The sequence below is a fragment of the Sceloporus occidentalis genome, unplaced genomic scaffold (genome assembly GCF_023333645.1).
Source record: "Sceloporus occidentalis isolate IW3139 unplaced genomic scaffold, rSceOcc1.0.p SCAF_6, whole genome shotgun sequence".
In the NCBI taxonomy this organism is placed as follows: Eukaryota; Metazoa; Chordata; class Lepidosauria; order Squamata; family Phrynosomatidae; genus Sceloporus; species Sceloporus occidentalis.
The window spans coordinates 1,640,472-1,659,877 of record NW_028316986.1 but is presented as its reverse complement, the minus strand read 5'-3'; the positions used below and the strand labels follow the sequence as shown (position 1 = coordinate 1,659,877).

The window sequence follows — 19,406 nt, the reverse complement described above, 5'->3', positions numbered from 1 at the left end:
CTGTTGTCTGAGTATAAGGCATTCTGCTTTCAGGTTTGAAGTTTCTGAATCTCTCAGGCAGTCCAACTTGGGCTGGTGCTGGTCCACAAGACATCAGATGCTGGTGATGCAAATACGATGATCACAGTGTAGCCGCTGCGGTCCCTGGTACACTGGCACAAAAATTGCTGGTCCGCAATTCCAGATAGTTTGAGAAGCTGCTTTGAGACAGCTGAGCAGATGGAAAAGCAAGGTTGCCACAAGTTGCCCTCAAGATTATATTAGTGTGGAATGCTCTGCCGGACAAGATCCATCAAATTACCAACTTAGACAGTTTTTAAAAAGCTGTCAAGACAGATCTCTTCCGGCAGGCCTTTCCCGAATAAGGTCCTCAGCCATGTAATGATTACTCCCACTTACTGTGTATTATCCTACTATTCTGTGCATTGCTTATTTGATATTAGTGGTTTATTTTAAAATAATTTTAATTGTAATTTTGTTTAATTCTCTATTGGGGGGGGGGATATTGTAATACAAATGTATTGTATGTAGAATGCTTTTAATGTTGTAAGCCGCTTTGATTGTTTGATTACAAAAAGCAGGGTATAAATAAAAGTTTTATTGATTATTTATTTATTTATTTATTTATTAGATTAAAAAGATCACATCTTCCGACATTCAGTAAGGAAGGGCTAAGATGAGTGACTCCTGTATTGCCCCATAAGCAAAAGAGAAGAATGTGGGGACTTTTGTTTGACTGATGACAACTCTATTGGCACTCACGTCTAGAGACTTAGGGAGCTGGGGATGTTTACCCTGGAGAAGTGAAAGTTAAGAGTTGATATGAGAGCCCTTTTTAAATATTTGAAGGGATGTCATATTGAGGAGGGAGCAAGCTTCTTTTCTGCTGCTCCAGAGAATAAGACCTGGAACAATGGATGCAAGCTACAGGCAAAGAGATTCCACCTCAGCATTAGGAAGAAATCCCTAGTGGTAAGAACTGTTTGACAATGGAAGATGCTCCCTCGGAGATTGTGATGGAGTCTCCTTCCTTAGAGGTCTTTAAACAGAGGCTGGATGGACATCTGTCAGGGATGCTTTGATTTAGATTTCCTGCATGGCAGGGGGTTGGACTGGATGGCCCTTGTGGTCTCTTCCAACCCTGTAATTCTGTGATTCTTTTGCCGCCTGTATGAGGAGTTTGGAAGTGGCAGGGGTACCATGTCTTAAGTGCATGGAAGAGGAGGAAAGGGTCCAGGCAGTGAAGAATGCTCTCCCAACCCCCGCTTTCAGGTTCCTGATAAGGGCAAGGGCTCACCCTGCAGCTCCCTCCCAGCCATATTTTGGCTACTTCTGGAAATGGAGGCTACCTCCACGCCCCCCAATTCCCAACCACACTGAAGCTGGTTGTGACCTGGGTGCCCTCTTTGCTCAGGGCAGCTGAAAAGGACGAAATGTGCCGAAATCGACGTGGAGACCCCGGAGTCTATCCTGGTGAACACCAACTTGCGGGCCCTGATCAACAAGCACACCTTCTCTCTGTTGCCGGCCGACTGCCAGCAGAGGCTGCTCCTGCTGCTCCCGGAGGTGGACAGGCAGGTGGGTCTTCTCCGAAGCTGGGAAAAGGGGGAGGCGGAAAGGGGATGAGAGAGCTGCTTCTCCTCCCACCTCTGAGTGGCATAGTGTGGAGCAACACTGGCACACAGGGCTTGGGCTTGGCGACAGGGACAACAAGAGAGCTCCTCTATTGATTGGGGGTTCACTGTCCCTCCTGATCCCATCAGATTTGCCCTGCAGGGTGGCCGCTTCTCTTCTTTTTCTGCTTTTGGATCTTTTTGAAGCTGAGCGTCAGTGCAGTTTGTGTCATCCCCTATCCGCTCTGCTCATTCAGAAACCTATCTCCCCACCCATCTGCCCACCGCCTCTTGCTGTAGCAGTGACTTCTCAAAAAGAGAACCAAAGGTTTAGCTCAGGGTAGGTGACTTTGTGGGGGCTGGAATCAATCCCTCCAGATCACTGCCCCCTCAGGCCACCCAGACCCCACAGCAAGCCCACATACCTGCATTTTCCTCTGTAGCCTCTCAAAATGTCATCTGATTCTCCCAAGGCGATAAAACAACCCAGCCCCAAGCAAGAGGTGAATGCTTCTCAGCCACAGAGGATTGTTGGACCCTGCTGCGTCCTGTTCTCCGCCTTCTTTTCTTCCTTATGGCTGGTTTTTCTCTCTCAGGTGGGGCTGGATGGCTTGATGAAGCTCAGCAGTTCTGCCCTCAACAACGAATTCTTCACCTCTGCTGCCCAAGGATGGAAGGAGCGGCTTTCAGAAGGTGAGGCTGGTCTGGAAGTGGAGTTGGGGCCCTGGGATTTCACCAGGGAAGGGTTCAGAAGGAACCAGCTGGTGCTTTGTGGAGAAATAGGCAGGTTATTATTGGAGGAACAGCCTACATGAAGCAAGTAGCAGCAGAGCACAGCAGTAAAAATAAGCAAACAACCTCATTGCCGAGGGAAACAAAAGGCAAACAGAGCATGCAGTGAGAAGTCACTCTTCCACATGAGAAACATCCATGTGGATGACTTAGCAGCAGGAAGGTCCTGTTCATCTCTGCTGAACTCTTTCTCCTCCCCCCCCCCCTTTGTGGTGTGTGTGTGTGTCTCACAGGGGAGTTCACTCCAGAGATGCAGCTGAGATTACGGCAGGAGCTGGAGAAAGAGAAGAAAGTGGAGCTGTGGAAGGAGCATTTCTTTGAGAGCTACTATGGCCAGAGGTGAGGACTTTGGCTCCCCTGCCCTCTCTCCAAGAACGCTTCTTTTCTCTCACACATCTTGTTTGGGATCTGTGAGGCTGGCAGAAGGCGGATTCTGGGCTTGGAGTCACACAGTCACATGGAATCACCTCCTCTTGTCTTGAGAGTCCAGCACTCTGAAGGGAAGCGTCTTGGGGAAGCTTTGTGGGGTGCCTGCATGAGAGGGAAGGGAGAAGGGGTGGCGGAAGAGGCCTTCCTTCCACTTGGGCTCTCTCATAGGTGGTCTTCAGTGGGGAGAGGCCACGACCGGTGGGGAGGAACACTCCCTGTTTGGGTGGCCCTTCACACGACACACATATAGAGGTGTGATTTCACTTCAGCGTAAATGGCAATGGCCAATGGAATTCTAGAATTGGCAGTTTGGGAGTCTCAGCCATTTGTCTCTTTTCATGCCTCCACAGACTACAAACCCTAGGACTCCACAGGATGCATCCATAGCAGTTAAAAGTGGAATGTTGTGCTATATTTGTGTAATGTGATTGAGCTGCTGCTGAAAACGCATGAGACGCTTTCACACTACGCAATTGTAACACATGTTGTTGCCATTGTATGGCTTCTAGTAATTTTGGACTTACAGTGACCCTAAGGTGAACCTATCATGGAAATTTCTTGGCAGGATTTGTTTAGAAGGGTTTGCCTTTGCCGCTCTCTGAGACTGAGAGAGGGTGACTTGCCCAAGGTCACCCAGTGAGTTTCCATGACTGAGCTGGGATTCCGAAGCATGGTACCCAGAGTCATACTCAAATGCTCAAACCACAACATCATGCTGGCTCCTGTAGCAATATGATTCCTCTTTAAATGCCATGGCCGCATCCTATATGGAATCCTGGGATTTGTGGTTTAGGGAGACATACTTAGCATTCTCAGCCAAAGGACTCTAGAGTCTTTACGGACCCAGGATTTCTTAGGATGGCACTTAAAGTGGAATTTTAGTACTCTGTATGGGTAGTGTGAATGGGCCCAGAAGTTTGGTTTACCAAAGTCATTTGTCCCAGGATGACTCTAAGACTGGGTGGACCAGCTCCTCTTTTGGTGGTCTGTGGGGGTGGGAGGTCCATTGCCTGCTACCTCCACTGTGGTCTCAGCCACCTTGCTTGTTAACAACAGTAACGTTTGACAGACAGGAGCACTGAGATTGCTTTCCATAACTGATTTCTGAATCTGAAAGCACAGCCTGTGGGTGAGAAGAGGTGGGGACGGGAGACCCTGTGGGACACATGGTGCAGTTCACTGCAGCCCCCCAGTGGCAGCGGGGACCCCTGAGGGAGAGCCCTCCGTCCCCTGAAGAAAGCTCTTGGTCTGCTCTCCCTCCCCAGTCTGCCTTTCCCTTCATCTCCACAGATGGTGAGCCCCTGCCATAGCTCTCCTCTGTCCAAAGGCCAGGAGCCAAGGAGAGGGGGTGTTCTCTCAGCTCCTTCCCTGTCCCCCCAACACCCTCCTTCCTAGCTTGCTAGGAATATTGAGGAGCTCCAAATGCCAGTGAGGGCAGATCCTGTTCTCCTGACCCCAAGAACTGATTTTATTCCCTCCTCTCTTCTCTGCTGAATCCAGAGTAAGGCCAAGGGTGCTGGAGGAGGAGGGGGAGGGATGGAGGAGAGGAAGGCTGTACTTTTTGCCCCGAGAGTCCTGACTGGTGCCTTTCTCCTTTTGCTTCTCTCTCCAGTTCTGGATTGAGCCCCGAAGAGTCCAAGCAACTGACTTCCTCAACACCTGCTGCTCAGAGCCAGACCCAGGCTGGGAGCCCAAGACCTCTGCTGCAGAATTGCCCCTCAGCACTTGTTCTGGTGGGCAAGGAAAAGGTGGGCCCTCAGGCTCAGCTGGTACCACCACCACCACCCAGCCCAGAAATCAAGGAGGAGGAGGAGGAAGAGAAGAAGGAGAAAGACCAGTCCGAAGCCCCCTCAGTGAGGCCAGCAGAGCCTGTCAAGAGCAGTGCCCCCTCCCAGTTGAGCAGCCAGGGCCTCCGCAGGCTGTCCAGAGGGGCTGAGGAGCCCATCTTGGGAGAGCAGGGAAAGGAGAAGCCACACGCAGGGCAAGAAAATGCAAGCAAACCAAAGAACCCCCCTGCTCCCGTTCCTGCTCCCACTCCTGTTCCTGCTCCCACTTCTGTTCCTGCTCCTCTTTGTGCTCCTGCTCCCACTCCTGTTCCTGCTTCTACCACCAATGTACCTCAGCCCAGTCCCACAGAAGAGACTCGGACGGCATCTGCCACAGAGAGCCCCACCACCAGCACGGAGCAGATGGACACTGGAGCCCGTCCCCTGAAGAGGAAGCCAGAGGCCCCCGAAGAGGTCTCGTTGGCCCCGGAAAAGCGCCCCCACGTCGCTCCAGAGAAGGGACCCACCCCTCCGCCTTTTCAGGCCCCCCCGCAGCACTTTCCCACCGCACCTGTGCCAAAGGTCCCTCCGCTCCGGGTAAGAGAGCCCCTCACCTTGCCCAGGCTAGTGAGTGGGTGGGTGGGTGAGTGTCCCTTACCAGTCCTAGTCCCTGTCCCAGTCTCTCCTGCCCTCCACCTCCACCTGATGAGAGAGCATCCCTCACAAAAGCTTGATGGCTGGCTGGGTCTTGGCAGGAGAGGCCAGTGGTGGGATGGGCACAGGCCAGGGACCCATTCTGATTCCCAGGAGGCTTTACCTGGCAGAGGGCAGTGGATTTTACTTGCCTGAGTTAGCCCTCCTTTGTCTCCCAGTTGAAGAGGGGATCTGGGGGAGAAATGATGAAGCTGTTAACAGCCCCCAGTGGGCTCCACTAGGGAAGCCTGTGACCGTCCATTCCCCGCTTCTAGGATCGCCAGACCTCACACTCAAGAAAGATGCTAGGAAACCCACTATCGTTCACGCCCTTTCCAGGAGTCAGAGCTAGCAATCTCAGCACCATTTGCCCCAGGACCTACCCTTCCCCTGAGATATAATTCCTTCCTGCCTTTTAAGGGCAGTGGTAGTGGCAGCGGCAGTGAGAGGCGGGGAGGGTTTTGCATCTCCTTCTGTTTGGCTGATGTGCTTTTCTTCTTCTCTCTTCCAGATCCCCGTCTCCCGGATCCAGGGTGTCCCTGTGCCCTTTCCCGCTGCCAGCCAGGGCTCCTCTCCCCGGCCCAGCTTCCCAGTCATCCTCACCGGTCCACGGAGGACTGGGGCCAGGACGTTGGCCGACATCAAGGCCAGGGCCCAGATGGCCAGAGCCCAGCGGGCAGCCGCCGTTGCAGCTCAGGCCGCCGCTGCCACTGCTGGTACTGCTACGTCCGTCGCAGGAGTCATCCCAGGCCCGGGGCCTGGTGGGGGGAGAGGGGACGAGTGGAGTGGCCCGGGGCCAGGGAGGCCTTGTGGCACTGCACTGGACCTGGCTGGAAGTGGGGCGGGTCAACGAAGGACTTTGCCCACCGGTGCCAGCGCCAGGCCCACAGAATCGGCAGCACCGACAGCCCCGGAACCTGCTTCCAAGGGAAGTGCTGCTAGAACACAACTACAGCCAGCGGCCCCAGTCCAACCCAGGACGGCTGGCGCAGAGACCCCGTGCGCGCCCCGGCCAGCAGAAGGGAGCACTGGCCACACGAACCCCAGCCCCGTGAAAGCCTCTGCCACTGCTGCCACTGCTACCCCAAGCATCCAGGAGCCATTGGCCCCAAGTGCTGCTTTTGTTCAAGGAACGGAAGTACCCAGGAGAGCCCACCCTGCTCTGGGCCCAGCCTTGGCCCCCAGGACAGATGATGCAGGGGCTGTTTTTGGGAGCAGATACGTCTCTGGACCTGCCTTACCTCAGGCAACATCAGCTGCGCCTTTCAAGTTATCCCCTCCCCTTCTTTCTCAGGCAGGGCCTGTGCCAACGCCGCCTTCCTCCCATAGCACTTTGTCAGCGAACCAGAGCCTTAATGCCCCCTCAGGAGCCTCAGCTACAGGCAGCAGCCCTCCTCCTCTCCGCTCGAGCTCCAGCATTCCTGCCAACAACCCCCTGGTTACTCAGCTGCTGCAAGGCAAAGAGGTCCCCATGGAGCAGATCATGCCCAAGCCCCACTTTAGAGTGGAGACAAAGATGGTGCCGGCACCCGCAAAAGAAGGCCAAGCCCCTGTGTCCGCCCCCAGGACCCTGCCTCTGAAAGAGGTCAGTGTGGGACAGCCTCTTCCTCTCATCTTTTCATGGTGGGAGAAGCCAGGCCTCAGCCAGGGCAGGCAGCCCCATGGTCCAGCCGCTCATTCTTCCTTGCCAGGACAGGACTCATGGGGCACTCACTCTGACCAGCACACTGGCCAGGACGTCTCCAACCAAGCAGTCCGGGAGCAGATCCTGCAGGCCCTCCTGCAGAGGGTCCCTCCTGCCCCAGATCAGCCCCCTAATGTTGCTGCCCCTGCTCGCCCTTCTCACCTCCCACTCCTCCCCCAACATTTCCCAACAGAGAATAGCTCCACCACCCCCAGGCAGCGCACAACCCTGGGATTCATTGGGAGGCGGATGTCCAAGCCCGCCATGTCTGGCCACTACCTCCTGAATGTTTCCACCTATGGGCGCTGCTCTGAAAACCTCAGGAGGCGCCTTGCTGTGCCCCCAGAGAGTCGCCTCTGCCAAGACGGGCTGCCCTGTGTGCAGCTGGAGGGGGAATGGCATCAGACAGCTGACAGCAGTGACAGGGAGGATGGAGGGGACCCAGACAGCAATGGGGCTGAAGGTGACGAGGTGGATGTCTTTGTGAAAGAGGACTGTCTGGCTCAAGGGCAAGCAGGAGGAGGAGGAGGAGGAGGGCAGGTGGGCCTCCCGGTCAGCACTGTGAAAGCAGAGCAGGGGGCCGTTGGCCACAAGAAGGGAACCCTCCCACTGTTCTTGGCCACCCAGGATTATGCTGTGCTGAGGGAGGCGATTCAGGAACACGGGCCCCAGGCTGTAATAAAGACTCGCAGCATGGCACTTCGTGCCAGCACTCCAGTGGACTCTACCCCTCTGCAGCCCCTGTTGCTCCCTCCCTCCCATCCATCACGGTTGTTTGGGAGCCCTGGTGGAGCCGCCCAGCTGGTTGGGCCAGGCTACAGCGGCACCATCAACGTCTCCACTTCCCCGGACCTCCACCAAGAGGCACTGCTGACAGGCCTGTCGGACCCCAGCCGCATGGGGGAAGTGGTCTCCTTCTCTGTGACTGTGACTACCATCCCCGCCGGCCAGCCAACGAACGCTCTGGGCAGCCCCCGGCAGCCCCTTCATGGACAGGCCTTCTCGGAAGAGGGGGTCCTGGAGGACCTGCCCTCCAAGTGCTACTGCCGCCTGAAAGCCATGATTGTTTGCAAGGGCTGCGGTGCCTTCTGCCACGACGACTGCATCGGACCCTCCAGGCTCTGCGTCTCCTGCCTGGTTGTGCGGTAGCAGGGCTGGCAGGGGGAGGACACCATGGCCGGAGTGACCTGGCGTCCCACTCCCCTCCCTGTCCCCTCAGTACCTGCTGCGTTGTTGCCTCAGGAGTGATGGAAGCACCTTGGACAGACAGCAGGGACCCCAGGACGAATGTTTGCACTTAAGGAATCATGTAAATAGGTTGCATTGTTTTGTCTTTAAAAAGTTTATTTGTCCCTCCGCCTCATCTTTCCTGATCAGTTTCTTGATTTGAGCTTCATGGTCCCTAGCAGAACACTGCTCCATCCCACCATCATCCTCTCTCCTCCCAGCCAGACCTCTCTGGTGGCCCTTTGTGTCCCTAGCAAAGGATCTTTCTCTCTCCTCGGGTGTTCCTGTGGGCCACCCATCCTCTGCATTCATTGAGAGGGCAGCCCCAGCTCCCATGGTGCCTTCCTTCTGCCACTGTGCCACATGTGTGCACATGCGCAGTTTTACAGGAAGGTGGCAACTGGAGCAGCAGGTGTGGGCTGCCTCCCTGCTGGACCAGGGTCAGTGGCTGGTGGTGGACTTCCTCCAGAATGCTGGATTTTCTGAGTCGGGCACAGGCAGGCATTGGCTCTTGGTAAGGGAGGGCAGGGCATTCCACTGTTTCCTCCCAGGAATAGGGTCGCAGGGACAGCCACTTTCTCTGTGAATGCTGCAGAGACCACATCTTTTTGACCTTCATCTCCATGCTCCAATCGCCCTTTCCAGCGGGAAATGGTCGAGTGCCGAGAGGCGTATGCTGAAGGGAAGGCACTCAAGGCCTGGCACCAAGTTGCCCCTTTGATCTGGCAGGTTCTTTCCTGCGCACACCACAGGAAAAAAGCAAAGGACTCTCTGTCCTCCACTTGAATTCTGCAGTTATGCTCCACAAGTGCAGAACGTTTGGGATGTTTGTGCTAGAGTCTGAATTCATCACCTTCCTTCCTTCCTAGCAGTTTTCTGAACATATTTCCTACTTCTCTGTCTTGTGCAAAGTCAGACTCTTTCTCCACCTTGCCCTCTGTTTCAGCTTCATAGGCAGGAAGAGAAGCCTATTTCGCCATTTGGTGCCAGGCCTTTTCCCTGGCAAAGTAGGTAGTCTCCCACCTGAGCTGTGCTGCTCCCACATCCAGCCTTGCTCTCACCTTCCTTTCATTCTGGCCTCTTAACACTGCAGAGAGCATGTGCCATGGCTGGGGGGGGGGGGGGGGGTTAAGTGCAGTACTTGATCTCCCAGGCCAGAGGAGATTTCTTTTGCCTTCTCTTCAGCTCTTTAAATAGTTGTGTTTGAGGGAGGAGGGATGGTTTCCTGTTTAGTACAGAGGCTGTGTGGCCATCTGTCGGAGATGTATGGCAGGGGCCGTACTGGATGGCCCTTGGGGTCTCTTCCAACTCTGATTCCATTCCATTCTATTCTATCCTAGTGCTACTACTGCTTCACATGCTCATGCACACATGGAGCACTTGAAGGGCTCCCTTACCTGCATCACGCTGGAACAAAATCTCCAAACATTTCTGGTCTTCCCTGAAATCTGGCCTTCTGGTCATTCTAGCTGTGTTTTTCCTTACCTTTTCTAGATTTTGTCCCTCAGGTGTTGCATCCAGAACCACAAACAGTGGTCAGTATGAGACCATGTCATAGGTTTACATAAAGTCCTTAGGATCCTGCCAGCCATTTTCAGTCCCTTTCCTTGTGCATAAATTGCCTCCTTCACAACTGCCACGCTCCAAGTGGGCATCACTCATGGACCTCTTTGAGGGGACCCAGAGATCTCTTCCATGGTCCATCTCTGCCAGTTTGGATCTTATCAGCATGTAAGGGGAATTAGGATTTTCTTGACCCAGATTTCTTTTGTCTTTTCTTTTGTACCATTCTGAATAGTCCTCTTCCATCAGCTTGGCTGCTGCACTGCTCAGGCCTGACTCAAAGATGAGCCAAAAATTACTCCGCTTCACTGAAGAGACTCCTTCCCCATTGCAAGAACTGGCCGCTTGTTCCTACGCCTTGATCTGGGGGCCATCCTTCCAGCTCCTGGTCTAGTTGACCATTCCAGCTGTTGTCCCAAGAGAGCCGAGTTTGTGCACAAATCTTTGGTGAGCCTGTGGAGCTTCCCAGTAAACCTGATCCCATCGTCCACATATTGACTGACCTCCTCAAGGAACCCTGAAAGGTTGGTCAGGCCACACTTCTATGGGAAGCTGTGTTAATTCTTCCTCAGTATGACTTATTGTTGGAATTCATCATTCTTTTCTTTGCTAATTTATCTGGGAAACACATTAGGCAAATCAAACGATCATTTCTGTCCTTCCTGAGATGTCCTGAACTGGCTGCCTTTACATCTTCCACGCACGAGGCTGATCTCCATGCATTGCCACCAAAGTTTTAGTATCCCACAGTTTTGATCGTAGAGACATGTTCTCTTTGGGCATATAGTGTATGTGCACAGAGAGAAAGCATTTCATACTCAGCTTCCTAAATTCCCATTGGGAATCTTTTTTCTTCCTCAAAACATCCTCTTGGAGAAAATTAGGTATGCAAGAACCCATTAGGAGGCAGCAAAAAGCAAGCCTCCCCCCAAACTCATCTCCAAGGATTTCCTCCAAAAAACTGGAACCCCAAAGAGTAGGGCTGTGCCATTACTGGTTCTCACTAAGTTCTGAGGGACACAGCCAAAAAGAACTCAAAGCCTGAGCCTTGCCCAAGAACCCTGGAAATGCCAGCGGCCCTGTTGGTCCATACTGGTTTCCCTTCACAAAGTAAGTGGCTGCCCTGTGTTCTTCTAGGGAAGGACCAGGATGGGTGGGGAGTCTGACATGCTGGAAATCAGAAGGAACAGAACAGGAACAGTGCCGCTTGTAGCCCCTGAGTTATGCCCATCTCTCTGTCTTGACCTTTCAGTGTTCATAACAGCATCCTCCCTCTCTTCTGCTTTTATGCCATCGCCACAAAATTGGGGAAGCCATTTTAAAATGCCGTTCTAGCAAGCAAGAACATCAGGCAGCTTTCAGTGACCCTGGGAATTCTGAGCAAATATTAAATGGACCCTGGAAGAGACTCTTAAGGAGGAACGAGGCGAAAGGACTGAAAGGAAGCAAAACCTTCCTGCCATGCAAGGTTTCCTTTCCAGTGTGTTTTTGAGCAAATTGCAGCTGCATGGTTGGGGGGATCCCATGCAGGGGTGGGAAATTAGGGTCTTCTCTCCCAAGGGACTCGAGGAAGGATGCATGGAAGCCCAGCAGGGTGTGACCTTTTGGGGGTGGCAGCCATTTGGCTGCACTCCAGGTGGCCATGGCAGAGCTGTGCCAGTTGTCTTGCCCTCACCTAGATTGCCAGACCTCTCAGGAAAAGGAAAAGTCAATTGGACGAACAAACGTAGTCGACACCATTCACGCTGGGATCGGGTGGGCTGCCATTCACATGAACCCCAGCATATGCACTTCCTCGGAAGGTGATAGAGTCTCCTTCTTTGGAGGTCTTTAAACAGAGGCTGGATGGCCATCTGTCAGGGATGCTTTGATTTGGATTTCCTGCATGGCAGGGGGTTGGACTGGATGGCCCTAGTGGTCTCTTCCAACTCTACGATTCTATGATTCTATGATATTTTGGTTGTGAGAGTGCCCACCTACAGACCCCATGGGATTTGCATCCTATCCTCCTCCCTCCGAGTGGAGGTTTACTTTTAACCATTTACTGTATTTATTTGTAGGAAAGCTTCTGTCCAGGCCATAAAACTTTTATGTCCATAAAAGTTTTATGTTCTGTGGCTTCCATGCCCCTCGAGGTGGGCAACAGGTATTTATTAATAAAACCAATCATCAAATGCCACAAAGTTTCAAAGTATCTGGAAGGAAATGAAACCAGGCATTATCTGGAGCCTTAGATAAAACTCCTGGCAGGAACCCCATGCCCTTGCGTGGGGAAGGCAATTTGGGTGCCTTTGGGGTGATATCTGTATTGGTTGAGGTCATAGAATCATAGAGTTGGAAGAGACCACAGGGGCCATCCAGTCCAACCCCATTCTGCCATGCAAGAACTCTCAATCAAAGCACCCCCATTGACAGATGGCCATCCAGCCTCTGCTTAAAGACCTCCAAGGAAGGAGAATCCACTACACTCCAAGGAAGGAGTGTGTTCCTCTTTCGGACAGCCCTTACTGTCAGGAAGTTCCTCCTAATGTTGAGGTGGAATCTCTTTTCCTGTAGCTTGCATCCATTGCTCCGGTTCTGTTCTCTGGAGCAGCAGAAAACAAGCTTGCTCCCTCCTCAATATGACATCCTTTCAAATATTTAAACAGGGCTATCATATCATCTCTTAACCTTCTCTTCTCCAGGCTAAACATCCCCAGCTCCCTGAGTCGTTCCTCATAGGGCATGGTTTCCAGACCTTTCACCATTTTAGTCACCCTCCTTTGTACACGCTCCAGTTTCTCAACATCCTTTTTAAATTGTGGACACAATTTAAACTGGACACAGTATTCCAGATGGGGCCTGACCAAAGCAGAATAGAGTGGCACTATTACTTCCCTTGATCTAGACACTATACTTCTATTGATGCAGCCTAAAATCACATTGGCCTTGTTAGCTGCCACATTGCACTGTTGACTCATGTTCACCTTGTGCTCTACTCGGACTCCTAGATCCCTTTCACATGTAGTCTTGTTCAGCCAGGAGTCCCCCATAATCCTATATCTGCATTTCATTTTTTCACCCTAAGTGCAGTACCTTACATTTCTCCATGTTGAATTTCATTTTGTTAGCTTTGGCCCAATTTTCTAGGTGGCCCCTTCTGACGGAAAAGAGCCCCTTCCCCAAATGTCTCTTTTATTTCAGTCATTATTGGTTGTGGAGCTGCCTGGTCCCACAGCTTACAGAAGCCATAAGAGCGGGAGAGCTGCAAAACTAGTGCTCTCCCTACATTCCCCCACAGGCCACCACTTATGCCCACAGTGTTACTTGTCATTCAGATCTTTGCCTTTGGTTTTAAATTCCTTGCCATTGAAACCAGAACAAAGAAACACGGTCCGTTTGTCCTAGTGGCCAAGTCACAAAACTCTCTGGTTTTGGTGAAGTCGAAGGCTTACATGTGGGTTTGTCAGGCTATATGGCCATGTTCTAGAAGAGTCTAGTCCTGACGTTTCGCCAGCATCTGTGGCTGGCATCTTCAGAAAATGCTGGCATGGAAGTGATGTGTGTGTGTGTATGATGTGTGACTCTAGGTTTGGAAGAGTGATTTCCATGTTAATCTGTGTATTGTTCTGTTGTTGAATGCCAAGGCCTCAAGGTGGGAGGACATGCAAGGGGGATTTGTGAACTCTTAAAAGTGAACAACGGGCCTGAACAGACAGGTCAAAATAAAGTTGGTTTGGATCACTTTGGAGGTATGCTGTTTAAATTATGCATGCATCCTAAGAGGCCAGAAACCATGCCAAAGCCATGCTCCAGTCCTTAGAGCGCAGCTTTGGTGCAGCTTCTCGATTCTTAAGATGTGTATGACATTTAAACAGCATACCTCCAAACTGACCCGAAACAGCTTTATTTTCACCTGTCTGGGCCCAGAGTTTGGCTCCCAGTCCTGAAAAACACCAAAATCAAGACCCAGCAAAATGCAAATGAAAACAACCCAGGATCAGAGTTTTTCCCAGCAGATAATGGATCTCTAATTAAACAGACACAGATCCTCTTTGCATATCCTCCCACCCAGAGGCCTTGCCATTCAACAACAGAACAATACACACATTAATATGTAAATGACGCACCCCCTCAGCCAACAGTCTATATACTCTCTTCCATGCCAGCATTCTCTGAAGATGCCAGCCACAGCTGGTAAACTCTGTTAGAACATGGCCTCATAGCTTGAAAATCCCACAAAAAACTCTGTTTCCTTTGCTTTTACGCTGAACCCACAAAGGCTGGGGATGGAGGCAGAGGTCCTTCCACCAAGCCAGGCGTGGGGTGAAGGGTTATGCAGAATTGCTAGGTCCCTGGGGCATGGACCCTCTCTGGGGCATGGACCCTCTCTCTGTCTGAATCCAAGAACTTGCTTGGGTTGGCTGATGTTGGGTGATGGGAGTCACGTTCCACTCTTTCTCTCTCCATCTCTCCAGCCTCATTTTGGGAGACCAGTTTGGAGGCTGGAGGAGCAGGGGAAAGGGACCTTGTTCTTCATCTGTCTGTCTGTCCTGGGGGGGCATCTGGCCCGAAGGGTGGAGAGTGGCATCCCCCCTCGCCCTGCCCTTGCCTTTGACTGCCCTGCCTCAGGTTGCATCCTGTTGTGGGGCTGAACTGAGAGCCATTTAGGAAAACCAGGAGAAGAGGGTTTTTTGGGAGGGGGGTTCCTTCTTTCCTTCCCCCTTTCCTTCCCCATGCAATGGAGCTGATATGACTGAAAATCAGCTTAAGAGCTTATAAGTAATATATTTTAAGTAATATATATTTTAGTACCTCTGTATTCCAGGAAAAAAAACGACGAGAGAAGATTTGTGAAGCAGACCCAGGAGTGTGTATGTGCGCGTGTGTATATGTTTGTGTGTGCAGTTTTGAACCTTTCTTTCTCCCGTCGGGGGAACTGAAAGCAATGTTCATATTGCAATAAAGATGATAGTTTGAAAATGGGGGGGGGGGGGGGATATATGAAAACCGGTGTGGCTTACCATGAGCCCTTTCGCTTTCCTTGGCAAGAGGCACCTCAAGACGCCCGGGGAGTGCTGAACTGTCATCTTTTCTTGCCTTTAAAAAAACAAAAGAGAGAGAGAGAGAATGAGACTTAAAACCGAATTATGTCTAGAAAAGTCAGGTTGACACCATTTAAAGTCATATTTTTTCACAAAATAATAATAGAAAAAATATTTTACCTAAGAGTTTTAAGTATTTGAAATAAATATAGGTATGTAAATATACTGTATGTACTTCATATATTCTTTTATTTTACATTTTATTGTAAACAAATGGATATTAAAAATTCTTTGAACTGGCTCGACTGCGGAGTCCGACTTCTGAGAAGTTCCTGTGGATCTGGAAGAGAAACGAAAGCCCAGAGAGGGCTGGTCTTTGAGGCCTTTGTGCCCCCTTTCCCTTTCCCAGCCCCCCTTGGGAGACACCAGGGGCTGAAGAAAGATGGAAGACGGGAATAAAGACACTTCCAGAGGCGTGAAGTCAAAGGCTTTCATGGCTAGCATTCAAAGTTTTTTGTGGGTTTGGGGGCCTTCCTGACCTTATGCCAGCATCTGTGGCTGGCATCTTCATAGAAAACTGGCATGGAAGAGAGAGGGGTCTATATACTGTTGGTTGAGAGGAGTGATTTCCATGTTAGTCTGTGTATCGTTCTGTTGCTGAATGGCAAGGCCTCCGGGTGAGAGGATGTGCAAGGAGAACAAAAGAACAATACACAGATAAACATGGAAATCACATCCCCTCAACCAACATTATATATACCCCACTCTCTTCCATGCCATTATCCTCTGAAGATGCCAGCCACAGATCCTGGCGACATCTCAGGAATAAACTCTTCCAGAATATGGCCACAGAGCCTGAAAAACCCACCAAAAACACTTCCAGAAGCTTTGGGAGCAGAGGGGGTCTGAGACAAACCTTTGCATCTGCACTGCAGAAAAATGCAGTTTGACACTGCTTTAATTGTCATAGGTCCATCCTAGGGGATGCTGGGATTTGTCATTTGTTGTGGCACCACAGCACTCTTGACAGAAAAGGCTAGGGAGATGGGTAAGTTTAGCCTGAAGAAGAGAAGGTTAAGAGGTGATAAGATAGCCCTGTTTCAGTATTTGAAGGGATGTCATATTGAGGATGGAGCAAGCTTGTTTTCTGCTGCTCCAGAGAATAGGACCTAGAACAATGGAAAGATTCCAGCTCAACATTAGGAGGAACTTTCTGACTAAGAGCTGTTTGACAGCGGAAGAAGCTGCTTTGGAATCTCCTTTCTCGGAGGTCTTTCAGCAGAGGATGGATGGCCATCTGTCATTGATGCTTTGGCTGTGAGTCCCTGCATGGCAGAAAGGGGTTGGACTGGATGGCCCTTCTTCTAACTCTATGATTCTAAACATCTCACCAGACTACAGATCCCAGCTGTCCATAGCATTGAGCCAGGGCTGTTAAAGCATTGTCAAACTGCATTATTTCTGTTGTGCAGATGCAGCTGGGTTTCCTTCTCAGCTCCAAGATTCCCCTCCATGGTTCCAAGGACACACGGTGGGCCGGCGCTGTATAAAGTTGTACATGGCAGTGATGTTCAAGGAGCAGAGGACTGGTGGCAAGAGGGACCCACAGTGAGGGGGGTGAATGTGGTTTGGGGTGAAATTCAGTGGGTTTCCACCACAGGGTTTTTTTTTGGGGGGGGGGGGGTTCGGCCTGAAGTGGTTGGCTATGGGGAAAGCAAAGAGGGCTGGCAAGGTGAGGGCAAGACAGGGAGGTGAAGGGCAGGAGCGTCGCAGTAGCATTTAACATTTACTTTACCATACCACTTCATAGTGAACTAAGCACTCTCTGAGACTTACAGTCTGTAAGCCAGTTGCCTACAACAAGCCGGGTACAAGCTGTTGCCTACAGCAACTTACGAAAGGATGGAAGCCAGAGTCAACCTTGTAGGCCCTTAGGATCGGACTCACAACCTTGCGGCTGTGAGACCAACATTTAAGCAGCACTGCGCCACCAAAACAGCCATTCCCAAACATTTGTCCTATATGTTTTGCAGAAAGCGATAGCAATAGTGATAGCATTTACATACTATACAGCTTCAGAATGAACTAAGCACTCTGAGAGGTTTGCCGTTTGCTGTGGCACCAGAGCGCTCTGGCAGAGAGCTAGGAGCTGGGTAGGTTTAGCCTGGAGAGGGCTAAGAGGTGATATGGCAGCAAGGCTGTATCCTTTCACCCTTTCTGTTCAACTTGTATGCAGGGCATATTGTAAGGAAAGCAGACACAGGAGAAGGAGGAGTGAAAACAGGAGGAAGGAACATCAGCAATCTAAGATATATGCAGATGATGCCATAATACGAGCAGAAAACCTCAAAAGACCTGGAACACCTACTAAGAAAGATCCAGGAAGAAAATGCAAAGGCAGGCTGAATGTTGAACATAAAGCCAAAATAATGCCCACCCAGGACCTTCAGAAGTTTAACCCAGACAAGGAAGCAATAGAAATAGTTAAAGAATAGCCATACCTGGGAATCGGGATCAAACTGAGAGGAATGGGGCTGCAGTCAGGAAGTTAAGAATGGGGAGAGTGGATATGAAAGGACTAGAGAAGACCCTAAAAGGCAAAGATATGCAACTGAACACAGTTCAGAATCATTCAAGCCACTGCTTCTGTATTGCCATGGATGGATGAGAGAGCTGGACAGTTAAGAAAGCGGATAGGAGGGAAATCAGCTCATTTGAGATGATGTGGGGCTGGAGAAGAGGGCTGAGGATCCCATGGACAGCAGCCAAACGGACAAAGAAAGGAGCAGATCAAGCCGGAAACCTCCCTGGAAGAAGCAGATGACAAGACTTAGACTGTCGTACTTTAGCCCCACCATGAGAAGGAAGGGCTCCTTGGGAAAGGCAACATGGCTGGGAAAGGTGGAGGGAAGGAGGAGGAAGAGAGGGAGGCCACAGGCCAGAGGGAAGAGGGACTGTTAAGGAGGACACTAGGGGTTTTAGGGGTTGCAGGGATGGAGCAGAGCAGCACGGAGGACGGAGGACGGAGGGGGTCCTGGGGGTGTCTCAAGTCATCCAGAGGGTGGCCAGGAGTCCAGATCGACTCAAAGGCAGTTAATAACAAAGAGGTTTGCAATCTATAAAGCAATTGCCCCCAAGAAGTTGGGTGCGGCTGCCCCTCCTTATCTGCTTCCTAATAACCACATTCCGGATGGATAATAATACCATTATTATTATTATTATTATTATTATTACCTTCTTTATTTCTTCCAACACTGCACTCTTCTTATTTACTATTTTGTTTAATTTCTATTTAATTTCTCTTACTTCCTTTCTATACTTCTAATTCCTTCCCTCTTATTTTAGTGCTGTACTGTCTGTCTCTCTCTGTGTGTGTATATAATTATTAACAGTATATAAAATTATGTATTATTTATTTATGTTATAAATTATATATAATAATAATAATAATAATAATAATAATAATTTATTTATAGCCCGCCCAATCACAAGGAATCCAATATATATGTGTGTGTGTGTATATATATATATGTAATGTATTATTATTTATATATTATTTTAGTCCTGTATATACTGTGTGTGTGCATATATATATATTATTTATAATATATTTTTATATATATATATATAATTTGTATATTATGTATTTATATTTATAGATTACTTTTAGTCCTGTATATATAAATTATAAATTATAATTATAATTATATATTAAAATTATATATAATTTATATAATATAAATACCTAATATATTTTATATATTGGGTATTTATATATTATTTTTAGACCTCTGCTGCATTTATATTGTTTAAAATATATTAAAAATTATATATTGTTTATATTTTATTTACATATAATTTATTTATATATTATAAATGTTGCTTATTATATATTTATATGTATATATTATTTTAAGTCCTTTACTATACAGTATATATATATATATATATACACACACACACACACACACACACAGTAGGGGACTCCTATATATATATATATATATGTAGATAGATAGATGGATAGGCATCCTATCGCTGCTCCCCAGCAAAACAGCATTGGGGAAGAAGGGTAGCGGGCGAAAGGACAGCTGGAGCTCCCCTTGATGTGAAAATGTTGTTTTGTGTGAGGTAATGGGGCTTTTCCACTGAGCTTCTGGCAGGTTCCCTTTAAACTCCCCATTGGTCTTCCAGGCAGCCTGGGTCATTGTTCAGCCGCCCTTGAGCAGCTGGCTTTCTACGCGAGAGGAGGCTTCCAGGGCCTGCTAGGCCGCAGCTTCTGGCTTCCCGTCGCCACGGCAACGGATCGGAAGCGTCACTGCGCATGCGCGCTCTCCACAACTGAAGCGCGCATGCCCAAAAAGCGTAGGGCGGGGACGCGGATGCCAAGGTTCTAGTGCGCATGCGTTTCCGCTCGCCCTTGGGAGGTTTGGAGACACAGAGAAAAAGCGTACTGGGGAGCCCCGCCCCTTTCCCCTTCCCCTCCTCGGATTGGCTAGGATGAGAGGGCGTGGCTTTTGGAGGCTGAGCGCCCTCCTCTCTGGGCGACGCTCTTTCGAGGAGGAGACTGAGACGGCCCTTCCGATTGGTCGCGTTATGCTCCTCCCCTTTCCTT

The 19,406-nt window shown here is 50.0% G+C and overlaps 1 protein-coding gene and 1 long non-coding RNA gene across 4 annotated transcripts in view; one reads left to right on the top strand and one right to left on the bottom strand.

Annotated features, from left to right (window-relative positions):
* ASXL2 (ASXL transcriptional regulator 2) overlaps nucleotides 1–9,312 on the top strand; it is an 85,478-nt gene extending 76,166 nt beyond the window's left edge. For all 3 annotated transcript variants that reach the window (XM_089528695.1, XM_089528694.1, XM_089528696.1), the window contains exons 8-12: nucleotides 1,415–1,578; nucleotides 2,210–2,306; nucleotides 2,639–2,744; nucleotides 4,447–5,197; nucleotides 5,805–9,312. In XM_089528695.1, coding sequence (XP_089384821.1) covers nucleotides 1,415–1,578; nucleotides 2,210–2,306; nucleotides 2,639–2,744; nucleotides 4,447–5,197; nucleotides 5,805–8,126 — 3,440 coding nt within the window. In that variant the 3' untranslated portion in view covers nucleotides 8,127–9,312. The remainder of the gene's footprint in view (nucleotides 1–1,414; nucleotides 1,579–2,209; nucleotides 2,307–2,638; nucleotides 2,745–4,446; nucleotides 5,198–5,804) is intronic.
* Nucleotides 592–14,843, bottom strand: LOC149310307 (uncharacterized). Its single transcript, XR_016281636.1, has 3 exons — nucleotides 14,771–14,843; nucleotides 2,039–2,380; nucleotides 592–1,595 (listed from the first exon to the last, which is right to left on the bottom strand). It is a non-coding gene; the product is annotated as an uncharacterized LOC149310307 (long non-coding RNA).
* Between the last annotated feature and the right edge of the window lie 4,563 nt (nucleotides 14,844–19,406).